This window comes from Peromyscus eremicus, chromosome 22, assembly GCF_949786415.1.
Source record: "Peromyscus eremicus chromosome 22, PerEre_H2_v1, whole genome shotgun sequence".
Taxonomy (NCBI): domain Eukaryota; kingdom Metazoa; phylum Chordata; class Mammalia; order Rodentia; family Cricetidae; genus Peromyscus; species Peromyscus eremicus.
The window spans coordinates 36,646,624-36,666,281 of record NC_081437.1 but is presented as its reverse complement, the minus strand read 5'-3'; the positions used below and the strand labels follow the sequence as shown (position 1 = coordinate 36,666,281).

General features: G+C 44.5%; 1 protein-coding gene and 1 pseudogene across 1 annotated transcript in view; both read right to left on the bottom strand.

The window, feature by feature from the left end:
• The window catches only part of Ywhaq (tyrosine 3-monooxygenase/tryptophan 5-monooxygenase activation protein theta), a 32,350-nt gene extending 12,931 nt beyond the window's left edge, over positions 1–19,419 (bottom strand). Inside the window, exons 1-2 of the mRNA XM_059248375.1 lie at positions 19,288–19,419; positions 18,563–18,898 (exon numbers count right to left, since the gene is read on the bottom strand). Coding sequence (XP_059104358.1) covers positions 18,563–18,856 — 294 coding nt within the window. The 5' untranslated portion in view covers positions 18,857–18,898; positions 19,288–19,419. The remainder of the gene's footprint in view (positions 1–18,562; positions 18,899–19,287) is intronic.
• Positions 3,684–3,962, bottom strand: LOC131897728 (ragulator complex protein LAMTOR4-like; annotated as a pseudogene).
• Positions 19,420–19,658: the final 239 nt, after the last annotated feature.

The following is a 19,658-nucleotide window of genomic DNA, read 5'->3' as shown; positions in this document are numbered from 1 at the left end:
GTTTTACCAAAGTAATCCACTTGCCTTTGGTGGTAATGTTCTACACGGTACTCATCAAAATAAGCTTGACCCTAGCTTCCTTCGTAAGTCAGATATGCTGCTTTTAATTACAGAACTCATACCAAGAGCAGGAACCTGAAGTAACCAAGAGCAGGAACCTGAAGAGGAACCTTGAAAAATAATAACCAGGAAGCAAATGTTCACACATTTCCCAGTGTTCCTGCCACCTCACTGAGATCTGTTAATGAACACACTGCTGACATGGTCAGTCTTTTTTTGTTTTGTTTTGTTTTTTTGTTTCTCTGGGTAATTTTGGTGCCTGTCCTGGATATTGCTCTGTAGACCAGGCTGAACTCACAGAGATCCACCTGCCTCTGCCTCCCGAGAGCTGGGATTAAAGGCATGCGCCACCACCGCCCAGCAATATGGTCAATCTTTAAGGTACACTAGGGAATATCTTTTCCTCATTTAATAAAAACAAGAATATACCGAAAGATGGAGCATATCTAAGAGGCCTAAGACAAAACTTAAGTTAGAGGTTTACTTTTAAATAGACAGACAGAATAACGATGTCATTGTGGAAATATGAGCTATAGAAAATAGATTATTGGGCTGGAGAAATGGCTCAGTGGTTAAGAGCACTGGCTGTCCTTTCATAGGTCCTGAGTTCAATTCCCAGCAATCACACGGTGGCTCACAACCAACTGTAATGAAATCTGGTGCCCTCTTCTGACCTGCAGGGATACATTCAGGCAGAGCACTGAATACATACATAAATCTTAAAAAAACAGAAATAGATTATTAAACTGGAGAGATGGCTCAGAAGTTAAGAGCACTGGCTACTTACTCTCTCGGAAGGCCCAAATTTGGATCCCAGCACCAGCATTAAGGGGCTCACAACTGCCTGTAACTCCAGCTCCAGGGGATCCAATGCCCTCTTCTGGCCTCTGAGGGAACCTCTTCCACCCCCAAATATACAACACAGACACACACACAGACACACACACAGACACACACACACACAGGCAAAACATAAAATTTTTAAAATCTTTTAAAACTTAAAAGAAAAAAAACTTGCTTCATTAATTTATATTTATACAAAAGGCAATAAAACTTCATACCCACCAAGAATTACATTTGACAGCATCTACTACTTGAGCCATTAAAAAAATATTTTTATGAATGATGCGTGTGTCACGTGTCTTGGCATCTTCAGAGGCCAGAAGAGGGCGCCAGAACCCCTCAAGCAGGCATTCCGGTTGGTTGTGAGCCTCCTGGCGTGGGTGCTGGGAAGCCAGCTCCACATCCCAAGAAGAGTAATTGTTCAAGTGCAGAGTCATCTCTCCCTCCAGCCCCTAAGAGCAGTTTTTTCACAATCACACAGATGTTAACTCTAACAACCAACTGTATAGACTAACCTCGTCCATGCCCCAAATAATGGACACAACTTCGGTAGATACTTTCAGAGCTTCCACTTAAAGTATCTCTGCTGCCTCCTTCCTTTTCCTATCAGTTCTTTCAAACACCGCCCCCCCAGCTAAATATTAAGGCTTTCTAACTATCTTAATATGAAATTGGTAGGTAACATACATCTACACAGATAAAACAATAAGAATTTCACTATCTGACCTTTCACATATCTAAACCATACAGTGCAACCAGTTGTGTAGCCCTAAGAATTACAAAGACTGTAACTTTAACTACCAACTTGTTCAAGTGTCATGAATGACCTCTCCAGTCAAGTTACAAAGCACGTACACCCATCTTCATTTTAAACTAACATTTGCATACTATGCAATTTTTTGGTTATTAAAATATTATAAATTATATCTAAGTATTTCAGTGGAATGAATACTGAGGCAATATCTGATCCTAGAGTCAAGCAGGATCAAGTTCTAACAGCTTAATCTTTTCTACAAAATACTTGTTAAAAACGTCTATAATGTATGTTAATTCTAAAGTATTAATTCAGAAGAGCTTCTAAATGCAAATGTTTTCCTTGTATTTTTTCCGTTACAAAATTCAGTACAGTGCCTAAGATGCACACATCTGTTTGTCAAATAAGTATCAGCTATGCCTTGGCAACATGCTAAAATGGAGTTAACAGAAACCAGTTTCACATAAGGTATAACACTGAAAAGGTACAGTGCTTCCCCCCACCCCCCCAAGACAGGTTTCTCTGTGTAGCTTTGCACCTTTCCTGGAACTCACTTGGTAGCCCAGGCTGGCCTCGAACTCACAGAGATCCACCTGGCTCTGCCTCCCGAGTGCTGGGATTAAAGGCGTGCGCCACCACCGCCCGGCAAGGTACAGTGCTTTTCTGGAACTTGTAAGGGAAAATGATAGTCACCCCTTTCTGTTTTCTGCCTCCTCCGGGGAAATTTAAAAAAAAAAAAAAAAAAAAAACCATCTCACAATGGCAGGTCCAATCCAAATCTAAGACGTCGTCGTCTTCCCTTACTCTGATTTTGCATACAAGCACCGATTCCTGCTGAAATAATGGACAACTGCACGTACTTAACATAAAATACAGAAGTGAAAAACTAAGTAATTCCTTAGCCATCTAGGTCTTCAATCAATTACTAGCTTCTATCATGTTTCTCCAGAGATTCAAAGCATTCAGAACCCACTTTTGTGTTTCTCTTCCACATGGCAGCACCTTTCATACACTACCCTATATACAGTGATCCCTCTGAGAGAGCTTACTTGGGAGGCAGAGGCAGGAGGATTTCTGTGCGTTCAAGCCAGCTTTGTCTACACAGCAAGTTCCAAGACAGCCAGGAGGATCTCTGTGAGTTTGAGGCCAGCCTGTTTGTTCTCCAGAGCAATCTCCAGGACAGGCTCCAAAGCTACACAGAGAAACCCTGTCTCGAAAATCCAAAACAAAACCAACAACAACAACAACACACACACACACACACACACACACACACACACACACACACCACAGAATTCTTAAACTGTTGAAGTTGGGTAATAGATGCGCATTATTCCTTTACTTTGCATAAGCTTTTATTATTTCCCTGATATAAAATAATTTTTTTTCTTTCTTTTTTTTTTTTTTTCCTTTCTTTTTTTTGGTTTTTTGAGACAGGGTTTCTCTGTGTAGCTTTGTGCCTTTCCTGGGACTCACTTGGTAGCCCAGGCTGGCCTTGAACTCACTCACAGAGATCCGCCTGGCTCTGCCTCCCGAGTGCTGGGATTAAAGGCGTGCGCCACCACCGCCCGGCTCTTTTTGTTTTTCAAGATGGGTTTCTCTGTGTAGCTTTGCACCATTCCTGGAACTCACTTTGTAGACCAGGTTGGCCTTGAACTCAGAGAGATCCATCTGCCTCTGCCTCCCGAGTGCTGGGATTAAAGGTGTGCGCCACCACCGCGCGGCTATAAAATTATTTTTAAATTTGGAAAGAAATGAAGCCAGGAGGAAAGAACAAAATAAGCTAAGGAAGGAGTATGCCTTAGTTTACTTTTTATTCTTTTGTTGTTTAGTGTTGGACAGTGTTTATTATGTAGAAGAGAGGAAAAGAGGGAGCCCCTTGTCCTAGTTTCCCTTGGTGCCTTGGATGGGGGGCTGAGGAGGTGGGGAGCACCAGACCAGTTCTAGTAGTGGCAAAGAAGAGTGGACAGTGTCCCTACCACAGACCCAAAGGCAGGCCTCTTCTCCAGTCAGTGCCTTCTGCTGCTCAGACATCAACAGGCGCTCGACCTCACTGCTGCCTCTTCCCCCAAACACCCTGTCCTGACAGTCGTGTTCACCAAAGACCACAGACAGGCACTTGAAAGGGATGTTTTTGCCCTGGTGCAGCCGGAAGCCACAGGTTGTGCTGACCAGCTCTCTGAGATGGCCCTGGCTGCCTGCTCATTATTCTCAAGGTCCCCAGATGCCACCAGCACCGGACCCTCGCTCAGCACACCAGGTAGCCAAACTGGTCTAGGATTTGCTCCAGCCCCTGGGTCAGTGTATGTCATGGCAGCCTTAGTTACTTTTCTATTTCTGTGATGAGACACCATAACCAAGGCATCTTATAAAAAAGGCTTGCTTATAGTTTCTGAGGGGGAGTCCATGACCATCAGGCAGGGTGCATGGCAGCAGGCAGTTGGAGAGTAACTGAGAGCTTACATCTGATCCACTAGCACAAGGCGTGGGGATGTGTATTGTGTGTGTAACTGGGAATGGAAGGGGCTTTGCAAAACCCACCTATGGTGACACACCTCTTCCAACAACAAGGAACAGCTAATCCTGATCCTTCCCAAACAGTAACACCAACTAGGGACTGGGCATTCAAATATATGAGCCCACGGTGCCACGCTCACTCAAACCACCCCAGAGCACTTGCCTCAGCAGCACATCCACAAAAACTAGAAAAAAAAGGACGGGAGAACAACGCAGCCATGACATCTATTACCCAACTGCCTGGCAGAGGCCAGTCAGCAGGTCTCAGGGTCCCTCCTGAGGCTCCACACTCAAGAGTAACCTGCTGATAAAGGACAAGTCTATGGCAGCTGTACCCCAGTACCAGACCCTCCAAACAAACTCTCAGGAAAAGGAAACTTGGAAGTTGGGGAGACAAAACATTTTAGAATAAAAAAAACAAAAACTTTGAAGTTTGATACAGCTACAAGAAAGTTAGCAAAGCAGAAAGTATATTCAAAAAACTACTCAGGGGGCTGGAGAGGTGGCTCAGAGGTTAAGAGCACTGGCTGCTCTTCCAGAGGTCATGAGTTCAATTCCCAGCAACCACATGGTGGCTCACAACCATCTGTAATGAGATCTGGTGCCCTCTTTGGAAAAAAAAAAAAAAAAAAAAAAAAAAACTACTCGGAACACACAGTATTTCTTCAGTATTCCAACAAAGCCTGAAAACCAGCTCTCCAGGAATCCTCCAGGACCCCAGCAGCAGCCCAGGACTGCTGAGGCATTCAGCCTCATGGACTATAAACAGCTATTAGATTCTTGACCTTCCTAGTATGAGACAGCCATTGCTGGAGTACCCAGACCAACGACATCCAGTAAGCCAGTGGAATAAATCTCCTTTAATAAGATTATTCCATCAGTTCTGTTCTTCTGGAGAACCCTGACTAATGCACCAAAATACAGACGTTCACTTGAGATACTCATGATCCTGACTGATTAGTGCCCATGTTAACGGTTCACAAGCCCATTCCTCCCCTAATTACTTCTACAGTTCTGTACTTTGGTCTCTTTATCTACAAAAGTTACAGATAATCTACTTCACAAATGTTTGTAAAGATTAAATGAGTTAATAGAATACCACTTGGTATTTACCCTTCAATGCATGGACACACCTATCCAAAAGGCTGACTTGACTGCCTCCTAATGATGGACATGTAGGTCAGACACTGGGAATTTCAACTCTAATTCTGGCCTCAAACTGATTATGTAGCCAGGAACGACCTTGAACTTCTAGTACTCCAGTCTAAGCCACCACAGCTGGTTTACATGATGCTAGGGACCAAAGGCTAGGCTGCCGGCCGTACGTGAGACAAGCACTACCCACTGAGCGACAGCGACTGAGCTGCAGCTACACCTCCTGTTCTACAATCCCGCCTTCCAGGTCTAATCTTCCAGTGGTTCTCCTATCTTCTCTGACAGCGAGCACGCAGCTGACTCAGTCAGAGCCTATCATTCTACTGCTTCCTGTGGTTTTATCTCCCTGCCGTCCACAGTCACTGAAGCCCCAAAAGTAAGTTTCTCCAGCAAGTGAAGACTGCACTTAGAAACCTCAGACAAGGAATCATCAAGTACATCCTGGTGACACCTATTTCCTCTCTTAGCTATAAATCACTAACTGAAAAAGATGTAATCTTGCCTAGATTTTATATATGCATGTAAAATAAAATGTGCATATACGTGTATATGTATAGTAAATTCTTAAGAACTAAGACTTGCCGGGCGGTGGTGGCACACGCCTTTAATCCCAGAACTCAGGAGGCAGAGGCAGGGGGATCTCTGTAAGTTCGAGGCCAGCCTGGTCTACAGAGTGAGTTCCAGGATAGCCACGGCCGTTATACAGAGAAACCCTATCTCAAAAAAACAAATAACAAAAAAGACCTAAGACTTAAATACAATCTGAGCACATAAACAGATTAACAATATAGATGAGTCTTTCAGAACAGTGGGAATCTTGGAAAGAGGACAGAGACAGACTAAAAAAGACCCGATGGTCTGGAGTGAATCATAATCAATGTACAAAACAAATCCATCCCAGCTGTGGAGATGGTGGCCTTAAAAACATTTCAAAAGCCACCCAGTTCCCTTTGTTCTAATGCCAGCTACTAAACAACTTCCTTGTTATGACTGGGTCCAGCGAGTTCATGCCTCCTCACTGAAAACACATCGGCCATGTCAGCACCGGCATGAGCATTTGTGCTGCCACTCCACGGAAATGAGTCAAACAACTTTCTTAGTCACGAGAAAGGTGTCCCCTCCTAGGTATGTCTGAGCTTCTAAGACTAAAGGCAACACCACACAACAGTAAACTGATCCCTCCAATTTCATCTATTGGAAAACACTCCCCATCCCAACCCCCCAAGTGTATCTGTCTGTAGGGCATGAGCACACAGGTGAGAACCGTGACACAATTTTCTACTTGATTTAATATGCCCTAAACAGAAATAAATGTATTTCCAAACCTATGTCTATAATTACATTACTTATTTCTACCAACTACCCACTCTGCCTCCTTGGCATCCAGGCTCATCACACCACCTTTGACTTCCCACTAGTGTGAACTCGTATAACTCAGCACCTCCAGCAAAGCCTTATCCCAAGGTGAAAAGGATCAATACTTCTAAAAGTGTTACTGAGCCTCCTTAGCTCCTATTGTGTTTACTAAAATTCAAAAAGATCTAAAGCATTCATACATCAATGCCTCTCTGGGAAAGGGGAATTAACACAGTATTTGTACAGCTGGACACCTAAACTTCTGAGATTGGATTCTAGTAGTAACAGAAGACCTGACTCCTAACAGCAGCTGGACTAGTTGCTAAATGAGGGCTGTCTTCACACGTCAGACTTAATATACTACTCAGGTCCGACAGAGCATGCACCTCCCCAGTTACAGGGAAAGCAACTATCAACCAGAGGAGCCCACAAAGTCACTTGGCTTGTTTTTGTTTTTGTTTTTCGAGACAAGAGTTTCCCTGTGTAGCTTTGGTGCCTGTCTCTGTAGCCCAGGCTGGCCTGGAACTCACAGAGATCCGTCTGCCTCTGCCTCCTGAGTGCTGGGATGAAAGGCATGCGCCACCACCACCCGGCTCACTTGGCTATTTTTTATGGTCAAAAGAGCTAAAATCCAAGACAGACAGATGGGGAAAAGCAGCAGCACATAAAAATAGCAAACTGTCCCTTACTCAAAGACCTCTCAATTTCAAATCTCCAGCCTCCACTAACACAGGCAAAGTTAGACTGGGCTTAGTATTAGGATCTAGTTTGGAAGAGTGATGCCTCATAGAGACTAGGACAGTCCTTTTTATGAACGTGGTGTACTCCCGCCACATAAAGAATCAACCAGAGAGGAAAGGACAAAAGGAGAAAGAGGAACAAACAAGACAGAACCACACCCCCAAAGATGCTCTGGTGTAAAAGCGTTCACCAGCCTCAGCTTTAATTTCCAACTAGTCTGACTACAGTAGCACTCAAGATCCGTAACAGGGTGTGGTCTGTGACAGGAGGCAATAAACTGCCACGTGCTCAGGAAAGAAATCCTTGTCTCTTCAAAGCAGCTGCACCAATTCTAGATATTATCAGAAAAAAGTCCTGACTGACTTCTGCCGTATTCTCATGCTGGCAGTTGAGTACCTAGTAGCTCTAACTGCCATGTAAAATGTTACACTGTCTCTCAAGGGCTTCAAAGAAATACAAAAAACACCAGTGCCCATACTGTCCCCTTCAGCCACAGAATTTCACGGGAACGGATACATGAAGGTAAGCGTGTAAGAGTTTTTCTAGGAGGGGGTAGATCTTGGTTTAGTCATAAATAATCAAACTGGACAGAGACTCTGATACTTAATACAAAGGAAGCTCAACAGCAAATAGGTCAAAATCCCTTGGTTAGCTTACTAAATATGGGTCAAGTTCTGCTACAATCTAGAAGACAGGAAATGACTTGTACTTGCAAGGACACCAATGTACTTTCATTTAGTTTGTCATCTGTTCTGTCTACGAAGAATTAAAGCACTGTGGGGTACACTGTGCACTGTGATGTCATCTGCGGCCATCCATCCATTACCCATGTAGCTCTGCTGCAGGTACTCCTGAGAGCCCTGTCCGTCAGCTCTCTCTCAGGGCACCCAATGGACAAGCACAGCGGCTGAGGAGCACTGCTAACTGTGACCTGCACAACCCACACTCACACTGGCATCGCCCTACAAAGTCCCTTCCTGCCCCTTCCTTGTCTATCCCAAACAGTCTCTACTCCCATTTCCCATCAGTTTCACGTGTTTTAGGATTTAAGTAGAATTATATGCCATTATTTCTTCATGAAATTTTTCACTTGGTAATTTTTCAAAGTCTACTCCTTCTTACTGCAAGCAGTACTCCATGACTAGCATACTGCTGTTTACTATCCACTCTTCCTAATGGATTGTCTGCAGTTTTCTGCTCTTAGAATACACTTGCTACAAATGCATTTTTTAAAAAAAATTTGTTTTGAGACAAGACTGCTCAGTGTAGGCAGCCTTGGCTGCCCTGAAACTTACTTTGTAGGCCAGGCTGGTCTTGAACTCACAGAGATCCACTTACCTCTGTCTCCCGAATGCTGAGACTAAAGGCATGAACCACCACCCCACCCCCAGCTTTTTAAAAATATTTTTATAAGTTTGAACCATTGATTTTAAGAACATCATGAAGGTAATAGGGAAGCATCATTTACAAGATGTAAAAAGAAGAAAACTTATGCCGGGCGGTGGTGGCACACGCCTTTAATCCCAGCACTCGGGAGGCAGAGCCAGTTAGAGGCCAGCCTGGGCTACCAAGTGAGTTTCAGGAAAGGCGCAAAGCTACACAGAGAAACCCTGTCTCGGGAAAAAAAGAGAGAGAGAGAGAAGAAAACTTATAGTTCATCCACTGCCACTTTTATTCTAGTCTATAGGTTAAACTATTTCTTGAAAGTATTGTTTACATATCGAATATTTAAAGGTAAAACAGTAAATCACACTTAGAGTGAGCTGTATTAAACAGTATGAAATAATGCACTGAAATAATGCACTGAAAAAGCACACTAGCTTTTTGGTTTTGGCAGAATTCTTGGTTTTCTTCTCCTGAATGTTTCCAATTGCTCCACAATAGAAAGGTGTGTGTGGGAGGCTGAGGATGTGATAGGATAACTGTCTAGTATACATGAAACCCTGGGTTTGATTCCCAGCACCATATAAAACTGGGTATGACTGCGTGTCTGTAATCCCAGCACTCCAGAGATGAAGGCAAAGGGTTAGAAGCTGAAGGACAGCCTTTTTAAAAAGGCAGATTCACACCACTTGCCACCCCTTTTAAAAAAAGGGGAGCAGAGGCATGGAATGTAGCTTAGTGGCAGAGCACTTGACTGGCGAGCACTATAAAACATAGTAACAGAGAACAATCAAAGAGGAACTGTGCTGCCCATATGCCCAGGGAAGAGCACACGGGCTAGCTTTGGGCTGGAAATGCTCAGTTAGGAGAATGCTTGCCTCGTATGCATTAAGTCCTAGGTTCATCCCCAGCATCTTCTGCTGGTACATGCCTGTGCCTGTAACCCCAACACTTGGGAGGTAGAATCAGAAGTTTAAGTTCATTCTCAGCTACACAGTATGTTTGAGGTCAGCTTAGCTGTATGAAAACCCTCTCTCAAAATAAATATAAAAGCTCTTTTAATACCATGTAGCTCTGATGCCACACTATTCAGATTCTTTAAGAAATAAAACAGCAAGTTGATGAATATTCTCAATCCATTATATCTGAAAGTATAAGAAGAGGCCAGACATGATAAGCACATTAGCTGTCATATATTATAAAGGGCTAACCTCAAGAAACTTTATTTTAAAACACTTACCCTGTAGGTAGAGTTTTTTGTTGGGACCACGTGATCAGCTCTGTTCTGCCAGCTGCTTCCCAAATAACCACTCAGAGACTACTTATTAATTACAAATGCTCTGCCGATAGCTTAGGCTTGTTACTAGATAACTGTTACAACTTAAATTAACCCATTTATATTAATCTATATTCTGCCCCATGGCGTTACCTCTCTTTCTTCTTGCGCCCTGTTTCCTCTCCATGTCTGGCTAGCGACTCTTCTCACTCCGCCCTCCTTCTTCCAGTGTCCTTTAGTCTGGTTCTCCTGCTTAATCTTATCCTGCCCAGCTACTGGCCAGTCAGCTTCTTTATTAAACCAACCACATATATTCACACAGTGTAAAGGAATATTCCACATACCTCAGCTAGGCTGTGGTGGCACACATTTTTAATCTCAGCACTCAGGATGCAGAGACAGGAGTTTTGGGCCAGTCTCGTCTATATAGTATGTTCTAGGACAGCCAGGGCTACACAGAGAAACTCTGCCTCAAAAAAAAAGAAAGAAAAGAAAAGAAACCTTGCCCCAATACATGATTATACTTGAAAAAGTAAGTATTGCCATTAACCTGGAAATAGCACGAGACGCAATAACGCAGGCTCACCATCAGATTGCCTTGGCTTCTCGGCCATATTATTTCTTTTTTTTTTTTAAAAAAAAAAAAAAGATTTATTTATATACAGTGTTCTGCCTGCATGTATCCCTGCAGGCCCAAAGAGGGAACCAGATCTCATTACAGATGGTTTTCAGCCACCATGTGGTTGCTGGGAATTGAACTCAGGACCTTTGGAAGAAGAGCCAGTGCTCTTAACCTCTGAGCCATCTCTCCAGCCCCGCCATATTATTTCTTAATTACGGTTTTAAATTTTTTATTTATCAGAACGCAGTGATTATACTTCTCTGCTCTCTGGCGGCATCTTTTCACCCCAGTCTATGGCACTCTGATACTCTCTACCAATCGATAAACCTCCATTGCTTCAGAACGGCCATTCTGACTGTTTACTGAGATATCTAGTTTGGACTGGCTTCCTTAAACTAGCTGTTGTGTATTTGAATTAATTAGAATAGAATGATTCATTAAATAATAAAGCAAAACACTTCTCTATGCTAAGAGGAAATGACTATTCTCAGCCTGTGCTAACAACAATTAAACTCATGTCTGTTCAAAGGGATGATTTACAAACTTCATTTCTAGAACTTTACAAGCAAATCCTAGCATAAAGCACACAAAAGACATGTTCTCCCCCATGTTGTTTATAATAGAGAAAAACTGTTTAAAACCTAAACATTAAATGGGACATTTGTAAAATCATGGAACACCAAGCAAGGACCACATCCTCCGACTACCAACAGCAGTTTGAGAAGAAGGTGGTAGTTAAGGGGACACCTGTAGCATGCATGCTTTTCACTGTCTTCCTAATGAGAATGAAGCCAAGAGTTTCTTCCTCTGTGACAAGTTTGCTAAAAAGCAGATCTCAGGGCTTCAATCATAAAATGGCTTTTGAAAGAACCTAAGATAAGTTTCTTAGACCAATAGCCAACAGTCTTGTGTATTTTGTTATATTTATCATCTATCCACAAGATAGGAGACACACACGCACACGCACAGGTAGGGGCAGGGGTTGAAGGGTAGCACACTCATTCCTCTCACTTCCAGGTTTTGACAACCAAATGTCTCCAGATGTTGCCAAAAGTTCTCACAGCATGGAGAGGACAAAAAGCCCTGGTTGAGAAATACTGATATAGCTTACACTAACAATATTTCATTCCATTTTTCTTTCTTTTCCCATTGCTGAGATAGAACCCAGGGTTCTAAGCAAGCATATACCGTGACATACCCAGTCCTCTCCACTCACACTTCAGTAAAAACAAAACCTACAAAATGCTTGTTATCAAGTAACTTACTATAACTCAAGGACAAAATACCAAAAGTCAAGACTAACATTTTGTCATATCCTGTATATAAAAGAAGCCGCCTTGGGTAATATAAGTTTAAGTCATTTTGTCTAAAGATCTGCCTTCTCCCTCCAAAGCTCTATGTGTTAACTCTATATGTAGTAAAATGCCCAAATTCCCCAACACAGAAAGTCATACCACAATCTACAAACGGCTATCATGTATTTAGGAACTACTGTTTCACGTGGAGACACACAGCTTGGGTGCAAATCTTTGGTATACCCTTTACTCACTTGTGATCTTGACCAAGTTGCTAACTTCCTTATGCTTCAGTTTTCTCAATTCTGAAGTAGAAATACAACTTAACTTATAAGTATACAAAATGTTAGAAGTACAGAGTGAGAGCACTTGCCTAGCATTCAAGAGACCCTAGGTCCAATCCTCAGCATTTAGAAGACACAAAGATAGACAGACACAGACATACACACAATATACTTAAACTGGACCGTATGGAGGGGGAGGGGGAGTTTTTGCTGGGAAGTACAGTATACACTTGAGAGGTAGTGCAGGACCATCAGGAGCTCAAGACCAATCTCAGCTACACTGTCTCCCCACTCTACCCCCACACCCCAAAAGTCCACCAATACAGTTGTTTCACCTACAAACCTCAACTTACAGATAAAGAAACACTGCTCTGTCAGAGCTCACCAAACAAGGCAATGAAGGAGTAGCAGCTTAAAAGCTGCCAATTCCAATGCCTGGCAATGGTTGTGCTTACCTTTAATCCCAGTACTCAGAAGGCAGATCTCTGAATTCAAGGTCAGCCTGGTCTACAGAATGACTTCCAGGACAGCCAGAGCTACACAGGGAAATAGTCTCAAAAACAAAAAACAAAAAACAAAAAAAGCTGCCTGCCCACTCCAGATCCCATAATTTCCCTATTAAACACAGAAAATTGCATTAAGATTAAGATCTGGGGCTGGAGAGATGGCTCAGTGGTTAAGAGCACTGGCTTGCTCTTCCAGAGGCCCTGAGTTCAATTCCCAGCACCCACATGGTGGCTCACAGCCATCCATTATGAGATCTGGTGCCCTCTTCTGGCAGGCAGGCAGACATACAGGGAAAACACTGTATACATAATAAATAAATCTTTATAAAAATAAAAAATAATAAAAATAAAAAAAGATTAAGATCTATGATTACTATTGATCAAGAATAATATATATCTTAGGCCAAAATAATGACCAGCATGAGCTATAGTTTCATTGGGTTAATTTAGAACATAACTAAATCTAAGATTACCACTGAAATAAGGTTATACAGCTGTTACAAAATCACAGCTTTCCAAAACTATATGTTTATTTTATGTCAAACACGAGAGGTTTAGCTATACAGTACAGATTAGCAGGGTAACTTTTGATAGAGATCCTCCTGCCTCTCTCTGCCTCCTGAATACTAGGGGTTAAAGGTATACACTTCTCCACTCAATGTCCATTTTTTTTTTCTTTTTTTAAGAACAGGGTTTCTGCCGGGCGGTGGTGGCGCACGCCTTTAATCCCAGCACTCGGGAGGCAGAGCCAGGCGGATCTCTGTGAGTTCGAGGCCAGCCTGGGCTACCAAGTGAGTCCCAGGAAAGGCGCAAAGCTACACAGAGAAACCCTGTCTTGAAAAACAAAAACAAAAAACAAAAAAAAAAAAGAACAGGGTTTCTCTGTGTAGTCCTGGCTGTTCTGGAACTTATTCTGTAGATCAGGCTAGCCTTGGACTCAAGAGATGCTGCCTCCCGAGTGCGAGAACTAAAGGTGTGTGCCACCACACCCTGAACATACTTCTCTTTTTCTTTCTTTTTTTTTTAGGCTGGCTCTTGCTGCTCCCAAAGGCTCAGATTACAGCCCATTATCACCACACTTGCCTCTGGCTCCTGGTTTTTCCTTTTTGAGACAGTATGTGTCACAGAACCTAGGCAGACCTCAAACTCACAACAGAGTAGAGAGGTTGATCCTGAACTCTGATCCTCCATCTCCACTTTCCAAGTGCTCGGATTACAGGTGTGGGCCACCAAGTCGAGCTGATTCTTATGTTTAAAAAGATCATAGCAAACCGGGCAGTGGTGGCACAGGCCTTTAATCCCAGCACTCGGGAGGCAGAGGCAGGCAGATCTCTGTGAGTTCCAGGCCAGCCTGGTCTACAGTGCGAGATCCAGGACAGGCACCAATACTACACAGAGAAACCCTGTCTCGAAGAAAAAAAAAAAAAAAAACAGAAAACAAAACAAACAAAACAAAAAGGCCATAGTACCTACAGTAGGTTTTTGAAACTGCCCCTGTATTGCACACAAAGTCTAGAACTAGAGAAAGCACTCAGTGCTAGAGGCAGAGCTAGCCTGGACACCCTTCAAACAGCTGGCTCTTCGTCCAAGTTTGTAAATGACAGATTTTGTTCCAAGTCCCAGAGGGACTTTATGAATCCATCTGAATTCTTAAATCGACTCTTATCTGACTTCACATCAAGTTCTGAACTGCCCCAAAAGTTTTACCTGCTAATTAAGCACTGCTTGACTTTCCACTAAACTTTGCTCTTACCAACATTCAGATCGCTAATGACTTTTGCTCCACTTCTTCACAAAGCCATCACACTAGTCACTAGATTTCCACCATTTCATTTATCTTTGATGGCATGTGCTTCAATCTGAAAATTTTAGAAGTTGTCTTTAGTTACTTAAGTACTACTGTAATAAGACTCCATGACCAAGACAACTTAGAAAACAAAATGTTTATTGGAGGCTGACAGTTTCAGAGGGTTAGAGTCCACAATCATGGTGGAGAGAGCACATAGCAGGCAGGCATGATGCTGCAATAGTAGCTGAGAATTCTATCTTGATCCACAAGTACAAAACAGAAAGCGCTAACTGGGACTGACACCCCCAGTGGCACACCTCCTCTTAACAAAGCCACACCTCCTAATCCTTCCTAAACAGTTCCACCAACTGGGGACTAAGCATTCAAATACAGGAGACTATGGGGGCCATTCTCCTTCAAACTCCCAGGAATGGGAGTTAAAGGAGAGGTACAAGGACAAGAACCAAACTCAACCATGAATCGCCCCCAATTACACCAACCCTTTGTCTGCATGAATTACACTAACAAGTAACCTGGCAAAACCTGTGACTTTAAAGTTGCCATGAAGAGTCTGGTTTTAACTATCTTGGTCCTCTTCTCTTCACAGTATTTGGATTTTAATCTTTTCACTTGGAACGATGCCACAGTTTAGGAACCTTCAGAACAATGACTACCAAAGGCTGTTCATCTACACTCTGAATAGTTAAAATTATCCGCCTCCAATATACTCTGAAAGGGAGTCAATTGCTATTTTGGATCAAAACCCTGGCTGACTTCTTACATCAAATGAGTCTCACCTTCTTCCCTATCAATTTCTCCTTCCTAGTCTCCCCCAACACACACACACACACACACACACAGTGTTCATGTTGAGAAACTTTAGATTTCACTCTTTTCCTCTTCTTCATAGATACCTTAGTTAATTACTAATTACAAAATAAAAAATGTTTAAGGCTATGACCATAGTTCAGTGGTACAGCTCTTACCCTGGGTTCCAGCTCCCAAAAATGAATTACTCATCTGTCAATCATCAGATTCTTTTTTTTTCTTTTTTCTTTTTTTCTTTTTTTTTTTTTGGTTTTCTCGAGACAGGGTTTCCGTGTAGCTTTCGCCTTTCCTGGAACTCGCTTTGGAGACCAGGCTGGACTTGAACTCACAGAGATCCGCTTGGCTCTGCCTTCCTTGGCTCTGCCTTCCGAGTGCTGGGATTAAAGGCGTGTGCCACCACCACCCGGCCAATCATCAGATTCTTGTTGACTAGTTTATCACTTCCTTTCTATGTGTTCAGATTATAAACTAGCAGTTCACACTGAAACCATGAATTCTAGATGTGGCTCCACCATTATAAACATCTACAAGTGGCTGGAGACATTGCTCATGGGGGCAGAACACTTGCCTAACATTTGCAAGGCCGTGAGTTCAATCCCTAGTACCTTAAAAAGAAAACCCAACATTTCAATCTAGCTTCTCCTTTTGATATCCCTTACCAATCATGGTTCCTACCAACAGACCACCCTCTAGTCTCACAGAAAGCTCCCTTAAGCCCTATCCCAAATTCTCCCCATTGGCCTAGAAGGATGGCAGCCCACTTCCAACACTGCTCCCTCAACATTCACCCTCAAACCTACCATCTCTGTCAGTCTGTTTCCTTCTAACCACATTACATTTTGCTCACAAACACCTTATAGAAATTACCTTATATAATTTATATTTCCCTATTTATAAACTACTGCAGGATAAAAATCAATGGTTCTCACTTTTGTTCTTCCCTGAATTGCTTAGTGTTTCACTATACAGCAAGCTTTCCAGTAAGTATATTTGTCAACCTGGAGACATGCTTTCCCAGGATACTCTTTCCAAGGTTGGTCACTGTGGCAAAATTAGGCTGAAGAATCTATATTAATTTTAATTTGTGCACTGGTGTATCATATTAGCCCAACCTCCCTCTTCTACTTCTCTCGTGCAAGAAAAAATACTGTCCTAATTTCAAGAATTATCTCTCATTAAAAGGATATGCAGGAGAAATCTTTGATAAGTGTCTGGTCATTCTCTCAAACTACATCATCAAAGAAAGGAAAACTTCCACATTCGCGCTACCATAAAACCCCGTTTCTGGGGCTGGAGAATGGTCCAATGGTTAACAGTGCTTGCTGTTCATCAAGAGGGTGCCAGCCGAGTTCCTGCCACCCAAGCAGTGGCTACCAACTACCTTCCTTCAGTTCCAGAGATATGACCCCTGACCCCTTCCTCTGGCCTCTGGACATCTTCATATATAGTACACACGCATACATGCAGGCAGAACACGAACACGAAAACACACACACACACAATCTTAAAATAGAATTGTAAGAGCTGCAAGGTGGAATAAATATTCTTTTGGTTCTTTTTAAACTGCTAGAGAACCCAAAAACTCTGGCGATTCTGAACTACATGGGTAAAATAAACCACAAAGTAGTAACAACAGCCATCAATATATGCTATTAAAGTCTGACATTATTATCCAAGTCAGCAGCTCTCTTGAATACAAAAATCTCAGACCAAAGAGTTGCCGCCTCCTGTGTGTCAAGCAGGGACTTAGGAGCACATATATGTTAATACAACAAAATCTCACTGGTCTTTATAAAGCAATAGAGATGTCTGTACTTTACTATGAACTGCCCCTAACATCTGTATCTATCATGATTTTGTTCAGATAATCTGTTTTAGAAAAACAGGTTTAGTTTTACACAACAGCCAACAGAAGTTCTAGGTTCCATCGGTTTGATGTGAAGAAAGAAAGGCTGGGAAGAGTAATTTTTTTCTTCTCTTAAGAAAAAAATCACCAACCCAGCATGCTTGCCTTTCTTTTTTTTTTTTTTTTTTTTTTTTTTTTTTTTTTTTTTTTTTTTTTTTGGTTTTTTGAGACAGGGTTTCTCTGTGTAGCTTTGCGCCTTTTCCTGGAACTCACTTGGTAGCCCAGGCTGGCCTCGAACTCACAGAGATCCGCCTGGCTCTGCCTCCCGAGTGCTGGGATTAAAGGCGTGCGCCACCACCGCCCGGCCAGCATGCTTGCCTTTCAAAGGGCACCTAAACACAGTATTGATCCAGCGCGTCAGCTCTTGTAAAGATGGCATGCAAAGAGCAAACCCAGCCACTACTGCCCAGTGGTCATTACTGCATCTGATCGAGACCCAATTCATATAAATAACTCTTCGCAGCATTAAAATATTTGACACTCCATGATGTGCGACTATTTAAATTTTAGAAACTTGCTTTACTGATTAAACGATCTGTGTGCAACGACCCGAGCTTTTGGGAAAAAAAAGGGGTGAATCACAACAGTTAGCGCCCATGCTAGGACTGGATAGTTCAAAACCTGGAAAGCTTTCCTTGCCCATTCACACCACAAACGATTTCATTTCAACACACCCAGGCTTAAGTGAGTCAACAAAGAAAAAAGAAACGCTACTAAATAATGAAATTGTCCAGGACACTGTATTCTTTAGATCTGTCTGTATCCTTTTCATTCAGTGAACTCCCCCCTACACACACACACACTCACACCTTTAGCAGGGAAAGGCTCACACCTGAAAAATGAAGCTATATTTAGTCTCCCATTCCTAAATGGGAGGGGGACACACACATACTTAAATCACTACGTTACAAGTCCCCTGTATGCCATGAAGCCCCCAAAGGGACTGATGGCCCGTTCTTCACGACCCCATCTCCTGGCACAAGGCTAAATAGATCTTTCTCGGTTTTGTGCAAGCCCACGTGGATGGTCCCAAGTTTTTGTAACCCAGAGCCTGGGAAAAGATTCCCTCACCCTTGGGGAAGCTCTGAAACAAGGTATGAAGGGAGCCAGCGGCTCACCCCATAAACTCCCCACCCCACCCCACCGGCTGCTCGCCATCGGGCGCAACCACACACAAAAGGGTCTGGACTCCCGCCGCCCTACAACTCCCCCCAACCGCGGCCGGCGCCGACTCACGCCCGACTCACCAGGACCGTGGTGCAGATGGACCTCAGCTCCGACTCCACTTTCTCCCGGTAGTCCTTGATCAGCTGCAACTTCTTGTCGGAGGTGTCGGTCTTCTGCTCGATGCTCGAGATGACCCTCCAGGCGGACCTGCGGCCCCCGACCACGTTCTTGTAGGCCACCGACAGCAGGTTGCGCTCCTCGTTGGACAGCTCGGCGCCCTGCTCCGTCACGGCTTTCATGCAGGTGGCCATGTCGTCGTAGCGCTCGGCCTGCTCGGCCAGCTTGGCCTTCTGGATCAGCTCGGTCTTCTCCATGGCGAAGCGAGGGCGAGCGCCGAGCCGGATCCGGGAGTCCTCCTGAGAGCCGCCAGGGGCGGGGCGGGGCGGCGCCGGGGAGGACAAAAAAAAAAAAAAAAGGAGCGAGGGGCGAGCGCGTCAGACAATGCGGCCGGACGCCCCGCTTTGTCTCGGCGCACGAGGCCGCCGCCTCGGGCCTCGCGAGGGGCCGCCGCCTTCCGCGCGCGCCCTCCGGCCCGCCCGCCCGCCCGCCGCGCCTCCCCGAGGCCGGAGCGCGGGCTCCGCCCGGCCCAAGATGGAAGCAGCCGTTGGCGCCGCACCTTCCCGTCCCAGCCCGTCCCCTAGGCGCGCGGTGGCCCAGCAGCCCCCGAGGACCGCGCCCCGCCACCCCCCGGCCCCGGATCCCCCGGCGGCGGCAGCGGCCGCGCCTCGGCGGCGCCCGGACTCACCTTCTAGTCTCCGCGGCCGCGACGCGAGTCCCACCACTTTGATCTGCTTTGGGCTTTAGCCGAGGACCCTCCCGTCTCAGCCTAGCGCGGAGCCGACGAGCGCGCCGCCGACCAATCGCGGCCCGCACCTCCCCGGGGAGTCCCGCCTCCCGGCCCCGCGCTGACCAATGAGAGGCGAGCGCGCGGAAGGGGGCGCAGGGGGGCGGGGCGGGAAGCGAAGCGGAGGCTCGGAGGGTGGGTCGGCTCGGGTAGGTTCGGTTGGCCCGCAGGCTGCGGCTTCGGCCACGGGGTTTCCTCCAATTAGATCCAGGGTGAATGGACGTCACTGTTGCCATGGCGATGCTTTTACCCAACTCCCCTCAGCCTCCCCG